General features: G+C 41.9%; 1 protein-coding gene across 1 annotated transcript in view; it reads right to left on the reverse strand.

Moving 5' to 3' along the window:
* khdrbs3 (KH domain containing, RNA binding, signal transduction associated 3) overlaps positions 1–19,457 on the reverse strand; it is a gene marked incomplete at both ends in the record, with an annotated part of 142,409 nt that overhangs the window by 37,794 nt on the left and 85,158 nt on the right. Inside the window, 2 exons of the mRNA XM_080516208.1 lie at positions 8,469–8,608; positions 10,172–10,318. Of these exons, the coding sequence (XP_080372334.1) occupies positions 8,469–8,608; positions 10,172–10,318 (287 nt within the window). The remainder of the gene's footprint in view (positions 1–8,468; positions 8,609–10,171; positions 10,319–19,457) is intronic.

Here is a 19,457-nt window from a genome sequence, read left to right on the forward strand (position 1 = left end):
AGGTAAGCTTTAGCAGAAAAACCACTACAGCTGCCCCGCAGGTCAGTTTCTTTCTACATTTTCTATCTCTGTTCAGCTTTCTAAGTTCCAATCACAGATTTTGGGGCAGCAAGATAGCGAAAGAACAACCCGAGCATTTTCTGAATCTGAAATACTCTGTTCTGATTCTCTATCCATCCACTGGGAGCAGTTGGAGGGTCAGTGTTTTGCTCAAAAGCACTTTGACATATGAACCATGGAGAACGGGAATCGAATGGGAATGTTTTTGTTGTGGTTGCAACGCTGTCACGTAAACCGACTTTTGTGTTTTCACTTTAAATCATTGGCGTGTGAAACACGGCCTCACCGGGACAGCAGGGAAACTGTACTTGATATAATTCGGACTAATTCTGTCAAAGCGGGTTCTCTTTCCCTCAAGTTCTGGATAAAGTTTGACTTTAGGCCACAATGAGGGTCAACAAAATTTCACATCCAGCCGCATCAATCTAAACCGACTAAAAACGTGTGTGAGCCGGGCAAAGACGGGAAAAGTGCATGTGACGTTCTGTGCAGCCGCCTGTGGGACTTCTGTCTTATCATACTGGAATTAGCCATGCTAAATGCTAATTACAGTGTAATTTAAAACACAGCCAATTATTTTTCTGACTCAGAGCAAGACAAACTCCCCATTTCTGTGACCTTGTTTATCTGGAAATCTGACAAAAGAAGAGTGTTTTCTTCTACAAACACAAAGAACAAACAGCACATTTCCCCCCTCGACTCTCTTACAGCGCCACGGCGTTAACGTCTTCTAATAGGGCCTGACTGGCTCTGTTTGTTTCCTCTATGAGACTGTAGTCCTGTGAGGTCTTGGAGGAGATGGAATTAGTGTGGATTCACAGGGATTGGCGAGAGACGCACAACAACAAAGCCTTTATATGCAAATAATTTGGAAGTGTTTATGGACACCAGATACGGAATCACTGAGCTCGACTGCACATTATTTACTATCAGTGTTGTTTTCATCAAATAGATGTTGATGAACCCAACCTGCGTTACAACAGGAAGCAAACACCTTGGTTCGCCACCGTGGCTAAAGCCTCACAAGACGTGAAAACGGAAATGTTTTGGTGCGTTTGCGTGCCCGTTTACACAACAACAACAAACAACAACAACAACAATGAGCTTTACGTCACTGACTATGGATCTTCTTGAAAATGCCCCATCTTCGTCTTTTTGAAAATGCTATGAATAACTTTTCGGTCGTAGCTGTTCTGCACATGCTCAGTAGATCAGTAGATGGACTGGGACTTGGTAGTTTTACAGTTGAGAGTCACCAGTACGAACAGTTCTACTTGTTCACCTGTCTATACAAATATCGACGTGCTCCTATTGTTTGTCTACTCTCGTGTGTGTGTGTATGTGTGTATGTGTGTGTGTGTGCACATATTCATTACAAAAACAAACAACGGTGCCAACACATGGCCTGGCATGCTCACTACATCGTTTTCAGAATTTCTGCAGTTTCAAATGGACATCGTTTCTAAAACATTGTCTAGTAAACGGAACATTTTTCTGAAACAAAAATGCCAAAACGATCACTTCAGATGGCATTGAGGAAATGGCGCCTAAGATATATTTAAAAATAAAACTGTTCTTTCTTTCTTTAAAACAGTATTTCTGTGGTGTAATGATCAGCACTCCTGTGTAAGAGTAAGACAATCCCAGTTGTTTTCTCTGTGGAGTGAAAATTACATCAAATTATAAAGAAAAATGTTTAAAAATTAGTTCAATGCTAATATTTTTGTATAAAAATAAGGGATTGCACTTTAGTGCTTTCATTTCTATGATTTGTTTTTTAAACTGTATTTCTTTTTTTTATGTGAACAGTGATGTCCAACCTGACATTATAGTTATCCATATTGCTATATTTAATGAATGTTTAAAAGAAAGAAAAAAAACCTATAAATAAACAAACATAATTTTGTTGCGCACAGATATACAGTATTTTACAAAAATCTATCAAATTAATGAAATTACGCATTAAAAATACTCCATTTGATTTATGTTTAATCAACTGTGAAGCCCCTAATTGTCTAGTCATTTTCAATCCACCCCTTAAAAAAAAGCGTGAGAAATGTTTCCATCTGAATATAAATTAAATGTAATAAATACAGATAAAATATAGTAAGAGGTTTGACATCTGCAGGCGTAGAAATAAGGATCAACTGAGATGACTTCAGCTTTCAAAATAACTAACGTGATAATTCTTTTATTGCCCATAGATCTGAGCAGCTGTTAACCACAGCATTTTTTTAATATGTAATTACAACATCTTCCACAATTTGCTACTTGATATGAAAGTAAGCGATTGCAGCAAGCACTTTAACAGATGACAGTGTGATTTTTACTCTTGATGCGTTTCAGTCAGAAGTGCTGCTTTACTATGATTTCAATATGCAAATTACTCGATGTCTGATGTGCTGATGAAGTAGCTTCCATGGCTGTGAGAACGAGAGAGACTTTATCCCCCTCTGATAAAGATTATTCAGCAAAAAAGGGGGATGCATCAAGGATGGGTACTAAGCTCCAGCAAATCACATCCTGCATATGTTGGAGAAACTGTGTGGGTGAGTGTGTTACTTTGAGTTAGCCTGTGATGGACTGGCCATTTGGTGTTTTTATTGACAGTGAATCTTTTTTCTTTTTTAAACATTGCAGGACTTTATGAGAACCTGCCGCCGCCAGCACAGGTCCGACTACCTCGGAGAAGCAACAGACTTTACTGTGGAAAACTCGCGCTCCTTGTCTCGCATGAAACGAGACCATCATTTCCCACCGTATGACAAAAAGTTGTTTTATTAAAACAGGTACGTTGGCCTGGCTATTAACAGCTGCACTACTTGCATTTATGGTTTTTTTCTGTCTCAGTAATTGTTGGCTGCGTTGCTACAACATTAAACTGTTGCTGCTAAAACCAAATAAAAAAATAAACCTGAACTACTATGAATATAACAGGGAGATGACCAGGAATAAAAACAATAAAAAAAAAATGCCAATAAACAGCAGAAATTTGTTGAATTTGTGTCAAATCCCTGAAAACAGCCATATAAACACACCACAAATAAGTAGACCTCTCTTCTGGAATTCTTTAGCCAATCATAACGTGGCAACTTATCACATTAAGCCATGCACACGTTTTCCAGACAAGCTGCTGGAGTTAAAACTCAGCAGCAGAATGAAATCGAAAAATGATCGGTGTGACTTTAAACACTGTATTTTCATTGGTATTCCAACATCTATGGCCCCATTGACATTGGCATTTTCCCTCATTTCCGTGGAGACAGAGTGCGTTTGAAAACTTAAACCTTCTTTTCAAAAAGTTTTTAAATGGACAATCAAACGAAAGGTTCCCGTTTTCACTTGAAAATGTTGTATAAACGGGGCCTATGAGGATTTCCACACACGACCACGAGACGCTGTGAAGAAGAGAAACTATGCAGCGATTCTCTGGGTGAAGATGCTGCGTTGAAAGTGAAGGTCACGGGAAAAATTGGTCACACTGGTTCATAGAGACAGGAAGTAACTGAAAAAAAACCATTTGTTTGCAGAAAACCTCCTACGAAGCTGGAGACGACAGCAGCTGAAGAGCAGTGTGTTTATCACTGCTGTGAGGTGAGACCAAGATATTGATGTGACAATTTACTCTGCAAAAGAGCAAAGAATGTAAAAAGAGTCGGCCGTTCTGATGAGTCTAGATTTCTGCTACATGGCAAACAAAGGACTACAAGTAGGATTTTCAGGCAGCCACTGGTGGTTATGGTGGATCATTTCCTGCTATGCTGAATCTACAGCGCCAAGGACGAAGGCTGGTTTTCAAGGCTAAAAGGAAGGGCAACGGGTAACCTTGTGGCCGGGGAAGGTAGACTTCAAAGAGACGGAGGCGATGTCATGATGGATGACGACTCAAAGGAACAGGAAAGCCTCTGCTTGAAAGAGAATTTATGCAGGATGTTCAACTTATCTTGCCCTTTGAAAACATGAGTCTTGTAGGAACCGTTGACGATGTCGTGTGTAATTTTGGTGTAATAACCAGTCTAACAAAGGGCACACGCGTTGTTCTAGGTCTTTTGGTGAGTTGAATCGATGGGAATGTGTTTATTCTGCTGGAGCAATCTAGTCTCACAGTCGCTGCATTCAAATTGGCTGTTTTGTTTTGTTTTGTTTGAACTTATCGGTGTCTCTGAAAGACAAACAAGGTGAACAAGGACTTGGTTACAGTGCTTGTTCTCAAACTTTCCACCCATACTCAGGCCGTCCGTGAGAAAAGCTGCACAATACCAATCCAATATCTGACTTGACAGAATATTAGTGTGAAGGCAGATGCTGGCGGACACACTCACTCTCACCATTATCGTGAGAACAGGAGCCTTTAAAATCAAAGTCATGGGCAGGTTGCTTCAGTTTGAACAATATTGTGGTTTTTCTTGACATGTGCAAATGTCATTTGGATGATCACTCAGGAGGTAAAACAGCAGCACCTCCGTCTGATATCTCACACTGCCATCACGGAGGTCTTCGGCTCTGGTTTGGGCACCGCTGGCTTCAATTTGCATTTGAGAAAACTATTTCCTTTTCATTCACTCAGACATTTATTGAAATAGCAACCTCTTGGATGAAATGATATCTCCCTTGCTGCAAAAAGACCACATGTGACTGAAAAAGAACATTTAATTTTCAATATAATAGAGTGGAGCTGAATTGGAGTGTAGTTTTGTGGGAGGCCAAGCTGAGAATGGAGACCTCACACTAATGACCCCGGTGCCAGGTGGAGCCAGCAAGAATAGGACATTCAGCACCTCGCATACTTACAATTTATCCTCCAAACTCGATCGGCAATCTGCGATTCCTACTTTTGGATTTTTCTTTACTCAAGCTAACTGCAGTACAAAAGTCTCTCTTGACTGCACTTTTAGCATTGGGCATTTGTCAGCATTCAGTTCAACTTGTCAACATTTTTAGCTAATGGCGAACTCGCTGTGGCAACACCTGTCACCAAATGGCCCAAATGGCTCCACCGATCTGCCCTCGACGGACACATCATTAAAACTTTGTATGTGAGGCGATGGAACAGGAACGGATGCACTTTCTGTAATAACCCTGTAATTAATCATCAGGGAAATAACATCATGATTTGTCTCTGAAGCGGTGTTGTGCGTTTTATTCACGGCATTCAACTTTCTTCTCACAGTCCAACAAAAATGCATTGACATGGAGTCTTTTCTGTAATGGACGGGCAGCTGGGATCAGCTTCTTCTCTGCATGACCACAAGTTGAATTCAGTAGATAATGAATGGATGGATGGATGGAAATAAATAGTGATATATTGGCAGAAGTCAGCAGAGTGAAGGACGGCGCGATCAGTGGAAGAACAGTCAAGAATTGTCCAGAATAACTAAAAACAGCTCTCTGGATTGAGCTGCTAAGCTTTATTGACAGTTCATCCCATCACCAGTGTTTAGATATTTAATGCTGTGCGGATTCAAGAGAGAGAAAATAAAAACAGCTAATAAATGCAGTGAATTATCAGCCATGTGTAAAGTTCCATGGTGCAGCTTTCAATGATAACAGTGGGGCTTTGTTTTTTTTTCTTTATGCCAATCATCTCCGGTTTCTTCCTCTTCTTTGTAATTCCTGCTGAGGTCTGCGCACAGTCAGCATGGCTACAAATACCGGAGCTCTTTTTTCCCCCCCGGCTTCACAGGATGCTATTTGCTGCCATTCATTCATTCAAGTCTGTAAAAAAAAAAAAAAAAAAAAAAAAAGAACAGCCTTTGCTGAGAGAGATAACCCATCACATTAAACAGGAAGCCTTTGTGTGGCTTGTTGTTTAAAGTTTTAGTTTGCTGCTGTGTCATGTTGGAATAATTTCATATCGGTGCCAGCAGATTATGATGCCCGGCATTTCTTACCGCTGAGTATTAAATAATAACATAGCACTGCTGCTCAAAATCCTCCAGCAGGACCTGCTACATCTAAACTGAGAGCATTCATGGTTTAGGCTTGTGGCAAATTAAAGTGGCCGAGCTGCTTCTTATTCAAAAGTAGCATTGTATTGCTGGCAGTGAGTCCAACACAGGCTGCAGCCTCGGCAGCCAGACCCGGCTCACCGCTCAGCCGCCTCTCGGAGTTTGAAGCAACTTCACGCTGACCGGGACGGTCAATATTCACACGACCGCGGGAGGTCGATTGTCAGGAAAACACAACCACGGAGGGGGGAAGACGTGTCCTGCGCAGCGCTTTCTCAGCCTGCAGCAAAACATTCTGCAAGCTGCAGAGCGTGGCTTTTTTAAACCGAGCAAGTTGCTGCAACTCACATTTGAGAGGTTTTCAAGAGAAATCTGAACAAATTCTCTCTTCTCATCAGAGAAACTGAGAACATGTAGGGGGGAGAAGACAAGGGCCAAGAGTTGGTAACAGTGGTCTTAAATAGAGATGCACCTGGTCCGGTACTGCACAAAGTACTTCTATTTGTACTTGTAACAGATCCCAGATACACCCTGATGAGTACGACGTGACGTCACGCATCAGCAGAACAGAGAGGGATTCTTTACTACTCATGAGAATGACAAAACATAAGATATACTGTAAATTATATTTTGGCAGAATATCAAGAGGAGGCCAGAGATAGTTCGAACAACACCAGCAACTTAATCACCAGAGATGTTTGGACCAGCGGACTTAGCTCATTAAATAGTGGAATCGGTGCATCTATACTTCTAAGCCCGTTCTTCTTGTCGCCATTTGAAAATCTGAGGAGCTCCTCCAAAACATCCCAGCACTGGTGGACACATCACCTTCCTCCAACACGTAAAGACAAGAACCTTCAACCTCGACTTTCAAAGACTGGAGTGGAGTTATATCACAACAGGTACCTAACAAAACTATTCTAAAAGTGTTTTTCTTGATTTTTCGTTTCAGGTCTGCTAGTTGAAGGGACTCAGGACACCGGACAACGCCGCTGGTTGAGCAGGAGCTCATTTTTTTAAAACAAACCAAAAATCCAAACGACCAAAAGTCACAAAGTCCTCGAGAATATGATGAGATGCTGGAAATTCCAAACACGCAGAACACAGATTGAGACACCGGAGAGCTACCGAGACAGGAACACAGACGAAACAACAACCAGAACACAGAGAAGATGCCCAATAAACACCAAAGCCACTAGGTGAAGACAATCACACACTCCAGCACAGGTGAAACACATCAGGATAAGAAACAACAATCAGACATGAGGAGAGGAAGTCAAAGAGGCCAAAGGCCCCTGAAGACTCCCATAAGAAGAAGAAAAGTTTGTTGCGTTAGGAAGCTTCTGATAAAGAAATATTTGTTCTGCTGGAGAAATCTTACTCCAAGGGAACGCTGCCGAACTCCCAGGCCATACCACCACACAGCAGGCCACGCCCCCTCATGACAGGCACAGTTCTGTGAAGTGGCGCTCTAACTTTTCAACTGCACACCTTATTTTTTCCTTCAGAAATACATTTCTCTGACGTGTTTCGGTAATAAACGAGAAACTTTTTGTCTGATGTTGATCTGGCCTTAACTACAGGAGTTGACAGCTTTGAGTGATGTGTTCAGGAGCATCACGTAACTCTGCCCTCCGACATGTAAACGAGCTGTGGGGCTCATACACTGACGAGGCTACACGCTAAACATGATTACAATATGACTGATAGTTGTTAGCAAGCTGGGACGTGCATGCTCACTGCCAAAGTTACAGCATTGTTGAGACGGACATACTTCAGCCTCCATTCACACAACATTTTCAAGTTAAAACATAAAACTAGTTTTGGGTGTCTTTATTTTGAAAAGTATGTATAAGTGAGTTAAGTGTACATTTTCAAAAACACGTGTGTGTGTTGTTTCATTACAAAAACAAACAACAGCACATACTCATGTACATGATTGTTAGAATCACGTAAACATAACAATTTTCTGAAACACGAATGCAAAGACGACGCATTTTGTCTTGAAATTTTGTCACATGTATGTGGCCTTGGTCTCTGGACGTCAGACAGGGATCAGACCCAGAGCTACATCAAGAATTAATACACTCACATTAGAAAAAGAAACTAAAAAAACAGCCAGCATCTACACTGACTGTAAATCCAGTGAATCCTAAGGAAAAACGCTGCTGGCTGACGTGTACAAAGGAAAAGTGAAGTCTGTCAAGTAGGCGTTGAAAACCTAATAGGCTTATGTTTGACACATAAAAAGAACAGATATTGCTTGTGTGTTATTGTATCAGTCGCAGCGCTACGGCTCTAAATGACACCATTAGGTTGGAAAAGGCAACAGGATACTGTACACACATCCATTTGGAAGGGAAAGGGGGAAAAAAAGCTGCTTGGCAGTAAATAATACATATTCCCCAGCTGCAACACACAGACACACACACACACACACACATGTTTGTGTCGGGTTACCTGGGAGGTCCTGGAACAGGTGTCCCTCGCCCACGGGCCACTGACTTGCCCCTCACCGACGGCACCTTGGCGTCCTCAGAGCCGCCGTTCAGGTACGTGAGCTCCTGCAGCTGGGCCTGTCTGATCTCATCATTGTAATCCTGCACACACACACACACACACACACACACACACACACACACACACACACACACACACACACACACACACACACACACACACACACACACACACACACACAAAGACTGGCTTTCAATTACACTGTATTAAATTACGTACTTTATCTCCAGGGCTGCAGCCTCGGGAATATCTAATTAATGTACTTTACAGTAGTGCCGTGACCACCGTTTCCTCAGGCTGCAAAACATCCCAGATCTCCTCGCCGATACATCCTCAGGACTCCCTGTTCGCCTTTATCTCCTCACACAGTCACGGAGGGGGGTTTGGGGGGGTTGTAGTGAAAAGAAAATACGTCTTCAATTGGAAAATGACTTGTGTGATCGTCAGGTGTCGGCTCCGTCAAGAGCAGGTAACGAAGTCAGTGGGGGTCTGCTGGTATTTAATAATGAGATGTAAATCATTATCGCTCCGAGCATTTGAGAGATCATCCATAATGAATGGGGTGGAGTGTGAGTGTGTGTGTGTGTGTGTGTGTGTGTGTGTGTGTGTGTGTGAGGAGGTAGCAGGGGGGTGTAAGAAGAGTAAATAAGAAGTGGCTGGTAAGGAGGGTTTTGGCTCCTGCGAAAACTGAAAGCAAGCTCATATTTTTCATGAAATCGTTAAATGTCCTTCAACATAAAATGCGTTTGTCTTCTGTTTGGTGTATTCGACTCCATTTTATATATATATATACACTACAACTAGTATAAGTTGTATTGAGTATATTATATATATTTTATATATGTATATATATATATATATATATATATTTTATATATGTATAAAAGATATATATATATATATATATATATATATATATATATATATATATATATAAGATAAGATAAGATAAGGCGATCTTATCTTATCTTATCTTATCTTATATATATATATATACATATATAAAATATATATAATATACTCAATACAACTTATACTAGCTGATGGGGATGTATATAGCTGTTAATGGGACCAGAGGAAAGCAGCAGGGTGGAGCAGTGGTTGGCGCTCTCACTTCACTGTGAGAGTCTGAGTTCAAATATCTTTCTGTGCAGTTTGCTGTTCTCCCCTCGCATGGCAGCGTTTCCTCCAGGAACTCTGGTTTCCTCCCGCAGGCCAAATAAATGCATGTTAGTTGAATTGGTGGCACTAAAATGCCCCTCGGTCCGAAGGTGAGCAGTGTTGCCACGGTGACCTTAAAAAAAAGTAATCTAATTACCAATTTACTCCTTTAAAAACTAATGTGCTTACTTTAATGATGACTTGCTTTTAAAGGTAACAAAGTGAGATTACAAGTGACTTTTTTTTGTTATATTTTTATATTTTACTCAGTGAAATGACTATGAAATAGTGTAACGTCTCTGCAGTTGTGTTGTTGATGCAATGATGTGGTTTCAGCGGTCATGACCATTCTTCTGCGTCACTTGAACGCACCGTGAGAGGAAGTTGGCTGTGATTGGCTGAGAGTGAAGAAGGGGGCGGGTCAGGTGAGCGCGAGGCGTGCGTATGTTTGTGCGAGAGATTCCGTCTGAAATGCGACATACTGGTATGAGAAACTTCTTGATCTCCTCCAGAGCGTGACCCATCCTGGCGTAGGCCTCGGCCGGCGGCGCGAACACCTCGATGAGGACGTGCAGGTCTTCGTTCAGGTGGTGATACTTCGCCTCGCCGCTCTGCCGTAGCTCTTCTTCCTGCAGGTTCCAAAAGAAAAAGGGGAAAAAAAGGGAGGGTGTCACGGCGGTCGCGTACCGTATGCACTCCGGCATTAACCGTCACGGCGAGGAACATCCATCTTACTGCGGGGAGTTCTCAGTAAGCGACGGTGTAATGAGGTTTGATGCTCCGCCGCTGCAGAGCTACACAACCCAAAAATATTTATGAGTTGCTCCTTCTCCAAACAGGCTTTCCTCATAATCTTTTTAACAGCAGCTGTCACATTTAATTGATCGCCTTTGTCCTCACGTAGCCACCTGTCCTCGCAGCCAACGATCGCTCAACAGATCTGCCCTGCAACTCGTGACCGCTCTGCTCTTCATTCAGATAAATCAAGGAACTCCGGCTGCTGAGTTCTGATTCGCACTTGATGGGGTGCAGTATGGATTTTTATAAAAACAGCACTTGTTCAAAAAGTGAGGAGTCACTTAGAAAATCAGAAGACGGGTTCATTTATTCACTCAGTCTGGACTAACAGTGTCAGAGGTCGTAAATAATTGGTGGTTCTATTACATCATGGATCTTTGATTTGAGTTCCACAGCGTAGACGACATGTCGCCTCCATCCCACCAGTTATGTAGCATTAATCATTGAAAAATAACTAAAAATACATTCAAGGACAAGAAACGGCAGATTCACTCGTGGGAAGCAACATAATTGAAGAAAACGAGATACCAAAGGATTATGATGAGAGGAAAGCTTGCCGCCTCACTTTTAGTATGTTACTATTGATAATCCAGTCAAACAATATCTGATGCAAAAGAAGGGTGTAAATAAAGCTTTTCAGTTGAACACCAACGTCCCAGGACAACCTCCAGACCGAATATAAGAAGAATTCATGGTAGAGGAAGTTTGGGATGAGTTAGATTGTGAAAGCATATCTTAAAAAAGTCTCATTTATATTCTTGGTCTATCTTGCCTGCGTGTTTGCAAACAGCAGGATCTCTTCTGCTTTCCTCACAGGGAGAAGTTGCTTTTGGTTTCTGTTCTCAACTCAACAGAACAAAAGAACCTCTTTAGTTAAATGACCTGGTTAAAGAGGATTATCCAACAGATTGATGGAAAAGGGGGAAATTGTCGGGATGAGAGATTATTCAAACTTTGTGAATGGAGCCTTTGTCTGTCCGTCCAGCCATCCAACCATCCATACAACTGTCTGAGATTTAATCTTTAAATCCATCCATCCATCCATCCATCCATCCATCCATCCATCCATCCATCCATCCATCCATCCATCCATCCATCCATCCATCCATCCATCCATCCATCCATCCATCCATCCATCCATCCATCCATCCATCCAATCAGCACAGTATCTAGACAAAAAGAACTCTTCAAGCAACTGATTTTCTGATTGATCTTTTTTTCCCTTTTTTTTTTAAGAATTCAGCCATTCGGAATGATTGCAAAAATATTTATCTCAGACAAAAAAAGTTGCTCTGTTCCTCCTTACAACACCTTTAAAACGGAAACTTTGCAATTCTATGACTGAAGCTGGTTTTGAGAAAACAGCCTATTGTCAAGTTGTAGGTCACAAAACGGTAGTTTGACGAACCGCAGGAGGAGTCTGACAGTCTGGAGCAATGTTCTCTACAAAACCCCAAAAGTATTGGTTTCATGAGGTTTGAACTGAATTGGTGGAAAATGCAAACATGTCCCTGCCAAAATAACTTTGAGGGGAAAAACCTATATAATTGAAGTCGTAGTTGGCAGAAAATCATTAAAAACTGAATTTCATTCAAATGAAATCATCAACTTGTGTCGATATTTACCCCAAATCATAATTCTTAGCCTCAAAGCCAATTAACATCTCATTCTAATAACAAACATCCGTCCATTAGCTGCTACGCTAATTCATCCTGCACCAATTACACAATGTCTTGGAGTGTAAATGTGATGTGAGTGCTGCAAAACATCTTCTGTATATAAACTGTTGAGGCAACGGAGCACATACAGTCTTTTCAAACAGAGCTACAGGGAGTTTCAGCAAATATTTTGCCTCCGCAAGACGTCAGTCAGCTTGTCAGGTCAGACGAGGCAGCTTGACAAGTGCCAATAATATCTGCTCAAAACAACTGCTGCACCAGCCGCACATTTCCACATTTCCTTTCTTCACATCCACAGCTTTTATGTGGCTGATGTTTGGGCTTAAGCTGAGAGTGAATTAACTGTTTAGTTCCACTTAAGACCCCCAGCCCCCCCGCCCCCCACCGAAAGCGACACCCCTCGTTTACCGCATTCGGGCTGCAGCAGCGACGGGGGCCGCGAGACAAAAGCAGGTCAAGAGAAATGTTATTGATGGCGAGAAATAGGGCAGCGAAAACTCTCCCGAATGTCTCCCGCCGCAGCGCGGGCAGGAAACAACAGGTTTGGCGTCCCAGTTTCTCCTTTTCAAAAAAAAAAAAGTCTTCTCTGGGGCCTCTCTCCAATGGAGGCGACTTCCTCCTCTCCTTCTGCCTCTCCTGCGCCGGGCAAACCGCTGTCTCTGATGTCACCTAATTATAAATAACCCTCTTTTAACAGTGCCTGTGGTATGTTAATGATATGTTAATTCCCCCCATAAATCTGCGCTTTACTAGCGGAGGACTGCTTTGCGCATAGAGCTGCCGGTGGGGGGTGGGGTAGTGGTGTGGGGGGGGGGGGGGGGTGTATGCTGGAAAGAGACTAGCTCTCGTAGATCTGTCTCCCCATCCTCCCTTTCATGTGCTTCTCACTATATTTGCTTGAAAAAAGACATGAAAAACAACCAGTCAAGAAAAAAGAAAAAAACCCAGATCCAGTCAGCATAAGCTGCCTCTGGTTCAATGTTCTCCCTGTGGCTGGTCAAAGCCAGGGGGCATTTCAGGCCTTGGCTGCAAGCTCAAACAGAAACGTCTTCAGTGTCTGTTGACATGACAACGGTGCTTGGAGCCACTGAAAACGACTTCCAAGATGGAACTTTTCGGAAACTCTACACTTCTGTGTTCAGTAGTTCTTCTGCACACGACTCCATCTATGTCATTGCACTGCTGAAGTCTTAGACCACGCGGTGGGGCCGTGGTTCGCGCTGTCGTGTCACAGCGAGAAGGTCGTGGGGTCAAATGCAGCCCAGAGACCTTCTGTGTGGAGTTTGCCAAGCTACAGTTTTCAAAGGAAAAACGTTGTAGGTGTCCGTTTACACCCAGGAGACACTGAAAATGCAACTTTTCTAAAATTCTCAGAATTTTTTGCCATGGAACAGGGAGATAACGCAATTGTTTTTTCAACGCTCCATCTCCTCAGACAGTCACGACTCCTAGTCCAAATTCTCCTGGGACCTGGTAGTTTTATCGTGGAAAGTCACTTAAAGTAGGAATCCGACTTTATTTGTTTGTGTACTCCCACCGAGGGTGTTATAGGGGAGTGCACTTTAGTGAAAAATGATGATGTCACCACCCGACCCTTCTCCATGACATCATTTGACGACAACAATAGCGGTCTACACGCTCCGGATCGCGCTGCCGAAGCTCCTAATGCCATTTGGCTCAATAAGGCGATATGCTTTTGCCGACACTGCAAAAATATACTATATAAACACTAAATTTGAGCAGATTACTTTAAACAGAAATCATCTGTCCATGCAGCAAGTAAATCTAACTTGAAACATCTTGAAAAAAGATTTTTAAAATCTAGATTCAGGATAATATTGCAAAATCAAGGATTAATTAAAAAAATAAAAAAATAAAAAAAAATCAGTAAATAACTTTTAAAACAAGCCAAATTATCTATGAGCTCTCAAAAGCACATTTTGAATCTTGGCAAGTGCCAAATAATTTGAGGTGCACTCCGTGTCTTTTGTCATTGCTGTATTTTCTGTGGCAGCATTACAGCGCCACCTGTAGGCCTGATAAATGTACACCAGTACCTCGTTTTGACTCGTTTGATGCGGACGTTTCGTGCAGCGATGCTGTGTGGACGGGGAGGTTTTTAAGAACGATGGGGAGGGAAAAAAAGATTATTTTGCCTTGTGTGGACATGGCCTGCGTGTGACCACAACATTTGCATATGATATTATAACACTTTTCATCCAAGAGAAGACTGATGTCTCTCTCTCTCTCTCTCTCTCTCTCTCTCTCTGTCTCTCTGAGCTGATAAGAAGCATTGGAGAGTCGTATAACAGCTAAGCAGCCCGTGGCGGGAGATTACAGCTGTCTGTTTTTCATATCTATTGGCAGCATCTTCCCTCTGTTTTTGAACCCCTCCCCCCCACCCCCAACTCTGTAAATCTACTTATGAAAAGCCGTTCTCCCCTGGGAAACCAGGAGGGCCACGGCGCCCCAGACGCAGAAGCTGGAGATCCCTCCTCCAGTGAGCCACAGCTTAAAGAGCGACAGAGTCAAAGCCTGGGATCCGCGTTCAAATGAGAGAGAGAAAACCGAAAAAGACGGACATGGCAGTATGTTATTAAAGCAGTCCGCCTGACAGGTGACGCTGCGCACGCTTGTTTACACGCTGCCACCCGCTGCAGTGATGAACCCGTCGCTCTACCGGCTCTCGTCGTCTGTGCTCCTGACAGCCGAAGTAACGCAGGCACACAACAGGCCAGATTTCCCCTTTAACAAGACAAACATGTATATATACTGAAAGCACACAAAACAAGATTAAGGCTTTTTCCTTAACTGGTGACCAGTAAAATGAGGATTAATGGGATTTAGAGGCACCACATGGACTGGAACCACTTTATAGCTTCTCATCCAGATCTGATCCAACATAGAGATGTTTTCTACAATATCATCAAAAACTTCTCATCGTTTACTTTTATACTGTCGTCTGTCTGTCGCTTGATAAGACTAGATCAATGATGAACGTTAGTATTTAAAAAGTTGAACCAACAAACCGGTACATTACCTCATTTAGTTATAATACCATTTGTATTGATGTATATTTGATCTACTAGATCTTCTCTCGTACGAATATGCCCTGAAATCGCTTCGCATTTTCACGGTTGAGATGACATCGGCAGATCTGGTTGAGGTAACAGGTATTACAAAATGGCACAATAAGGTAAATTCAAGATGTAAACAGATTGTATTACACAACAAAACTTTCTCGCATTATGCTCCTAATGATACCTTTGAATTACTTCATCTGTCCAGCTCGACAATGCAGTTTTCCCCAAATCTGTGCAAAACAAAGGGGCATTAAAACGCAAGAAGGGTGGAGCTGCTTGCTGACAGGGTTTAAATGGATAAAAGCACCTTGGAAATTTTAAAAGTTTACCCACGGTTGCTTTTTATTTGGTCAAATATGCAAGTGAGCGTCCAACCCAACCATTCAGACTGCATAATAAATGTGACCGTTCTTTATCGAGTTGCTGAAAACTGGTCCAGTCAGAAGGAGCTTCACTATTAGGAATCTGTTCGAGCACTGCAAGTGAAAACACATCGTTTTTGAGTTTTCATTTCAGAAAAGTTTTACATTTACATGGCAAAGCTTTGAAAAACGATGTCCTTTTACACGGAAACGGCAGAAACGATGAGAAGCACAGAAAGTTGCTTCTCAGTGGCTCTGAGAACCGTTGTGGTGTAAATGGACATCCACTGTCATTAATATTGGAAATATTAACTAGTTAAACATGGAATGTTTGTATCATCATCTCATTTGAAATTTCCCCATGTTTATTTTTCTTTGGGAATCATTTAATGGGAATTGAATATATATATTCAATTTGCTAACTAGCACTGAAAGCTGTGAAGAATCCTTTCAGCTGGAAGCCACTGATTCTCTCAGAACAAAGAACTGAGAATCTGTGCATTTCAATATAATTGCAACATGTTTTTTTTGGTAATTTATTGAATTGCAAGATGGTTAATAGCTCATTTCTGTGCCGTGTCAACTTGGGAACACTCAATTAAATCTATAAACTCAGCTCGAAGTGAACCGCAGCCCGCCACAAACCTCTGCTTGAAAACTAATTAAAAATCACTAGATTTTTCAGACAAACATTTTCTGACGAATTCATTGACCGTGGCGGCTCACCACGGCCCACTTCTGTCCCACCGTAGTGCCTGTACAGACGACCCAGGAGGAGAAATGCCATTTTGTTTTGCCCCGTTGCTTTAGCAACACGTCTCTCCCAGTCGGTGCGCACAGATTGATGCATTTAACTTTAAAATAGACAGAATTGTGTTCCGGGGCAGCGTGTCCACGGTCACCCTGCAGGGTCCAAGTGAGGCTGACTCACGCCAGTCTCACAAAACCCTGCAGGTAAGAACGGGGTAAAAACTGCCCACAAATACTCCACTGCAACATTCACAGTGTAATTACAATGAACAAAAGTTAGAACGTCTGAGATTCAACAGCTGGAAATGTCACGGAAAATGACTGAACATTATTTGGGGACATGAATTAGATACTTTTTTATTTTAAGTTCGAGGACACTTTACTTGTAAACATCAATTACAAACTGAACATTTAGCTGTTAGCGCTGTGATGGTTGTTCTTATTAAGTTCAGCGGAAGTTGCGTTAATTAATGGGAGGAAGATGCTCTAACTTATGCGTGTCAGTGGGGAAAAATGAGAAGAAGAAGCAACGAAACACCTGAGTTAAACTACTGACATGTAAACGGTTGAGCTCACGGAATGCATGCTCTGCAGCTCCTGTTAGAAAACAGCAAGTTGTGCAAAAAGTACTGAAACTTAAAACAATTGAACTTGAGCATTCCAAAGTCAGATTAAATTCACCTATGAAGGTTAAAGTGCAACTCAGGTTTTTCACCACATATACCAATATGTTAGCGTGTGAGAAGCATTTTCTTTAGCTACAGATTGTAACGGTGGGGCTGGTAACATTTTTCAAAATGACAAAATAGAAGCATTTTTTCCCCCTTACAATGGACAGAATAGGGGTGAAAAAAGGAACATTATCGTGACTTCCTGCCTCACAAAACACCTTTTGTGTGACTCCGGGATGCTGCACTTAACGCACAACATGATGGATCAAAAGTGACATTGGGAAATTGTTTGAATTGTGCAGGCAGCAAATAAAGTACATAAAACTTTGACACGAGGGATGGATGAAAGACGCCGACACATTCGTTCCAAATAGGCCAAGAAGATTCGCACACAATGGAGAAGTCGCGGAGAAAAAAAAAGGAAAAAAGGTCTGCAAATGCCGCTGCAAAAAGCTGCAGCTGCTGCACTATGCATCACCTTTAAGGAAGACGAGAAAAAAGGGACGTAAACCCTTCAAAAAGGCAGCTTTCACAAGACGACTCGCAAAAACACAACGACAGCAAACAAAGAACAGCTTTGGCTTTGACATTTACTCAGGCAGGAGGAGCAAAAACAGATGTCACTGATTATTTGTTATTTAAAAAAAATAAATAAATAAAATGAACGAGAAAAGAACAAGATGTATGTGAAAAAACTAAATAAAAACGCTCTAATTTTATCTGCTGTCCTTATGTGTTTTACCTTCTTTTTAACTTTTGAGAAGAAATCATGATGACATGAAAAAACGTACTCATTATTTTATTCTGACAGAGGACATTTTGAAAGGCACTTTTTTATAAAGATGGCAGAGCTTAATAGAGATGCACCGACACCGGTGTAAGATATCGCGTCCGATACTGCACATCGCATTTGTACTCGTAAAAGATCCTCAATAGAACATGTGTCATGTGACGTCATCCATCAGCAACGTCAGAATGTCAGCAGCTTTTTCATGTGGTTTGTGTGTATAGAGTGTGAATCAGGATTAATGGTGATTAATGAGTACTGGTATCGGTACACGGTTTCACGGTACATATATATACATATATCCCATATTGCGATCACGGTAAATTCCAGACACATTTCTATTTATGTATTTGAGATGTATCATTCAGCCATAGTCCCAACAGTTGGTGACGATATCAAATATTTTAAGTTAAAAGCATCAAACTAGGAAAAAAAGTGACAGTTACAATCATGAACATGAACACATAATGGAAATCCAACATTCAACTATAAATATCCACTTGGCGCCAGACAAAGCGTGTGCAGTGGGAGAGGAGGGAGGTGCTCATCCTGCAACACTTTAGAACAAACCTCAACTCATAAAGCATCAGCGCCACATGCAGTACAGCTCCATTCAATAACTGAGCATGAGAAGGTACTTTCTCTGCAGCGGCTCACAAATCAAACCCGACCCGGAGACTTCAGGCCAAGCGAAACAAAGGGAATGTGATTATTTTGTCTATCAGGAAAATTAAAGAGGAAGTGCGGTTCCCAGAGAGAAGAATGGATGAGTTAATCAGGGTGGTAACGAGGCGGGGGGGCCGAAGCCTTTCTATCATCTCCTGACAGCACCGGGACGGCCGAGGTGCCATAACCAGGCGGAGGGTAGGGGAGGGGAGGGGAGGGGAGGGGAGGGACTCCCACTTCTAACAGCTCGGCGCCTTTCAACCTTCTCTGTTGCTCACGTTCTTGTTAGCGCGGCGTCGGCAAATATTTACCTGATGATATGAGCTCAGGCGTGTGCAGGATGAGAGCTTCTGATATATAATGAATGTATTCCAGGTTCACCTCCTGAGCAGGATACAATTACTCTTCCATGTAAGTGTAGGCACTTGATGATTAACTAGTGCAGTGATTAACCCCACAACCAGGGGGGCTCTTGATTTTATAGGGTAAAACATTTTCTTTTTTTTTTTAACTTGCTATGTCGTTCATGTTTCATTCATTTATGTCACAAAACAACTGAGTTTAACCCTTTTTAATAAGAGCTCTGTCAATCATTTAAAAATATGTTGTGGTGAACTGTGGAGAAGAGTCACACTTACTGAACACATCTTTCTTTTAATGACAATTACAAGTGACATAGACTTTTATTTTGACACACAAACAAGATCAGCAATGCAAGAGGACTTGAAACACACAAACCTCTTCACTCATGGTTAAAATATTACAATTATTAAACTAAGCTGAGCTAAACCAACTAATTAGATTAACTATATAACAAAAACACCACACAACACCATCACCAAAAACGATCCAAGCTCAAAATAACCCGCAATAATGGAACGTAAAATCCCACCAACCCAAACTCCCATGATGCATTGTAGCGCAACAGTTCACTTCTTGCAAGGCTCTGCAATTGCTGCATTTAAAAAATGT

The sequence above is a fragment of the Blennius ocellaris genome, assembly GCF_963422515.1.
Source record: "Blennius ocellaris genome assembly, chromosome: 20".
Taxonomy (NCBI): domain Eukaryota; kingdom Metazoa; phylum Chordata; class Actinopteri; order Blenniiformes; family Blenniidae; genus Blennius; species Blennius ocellaris.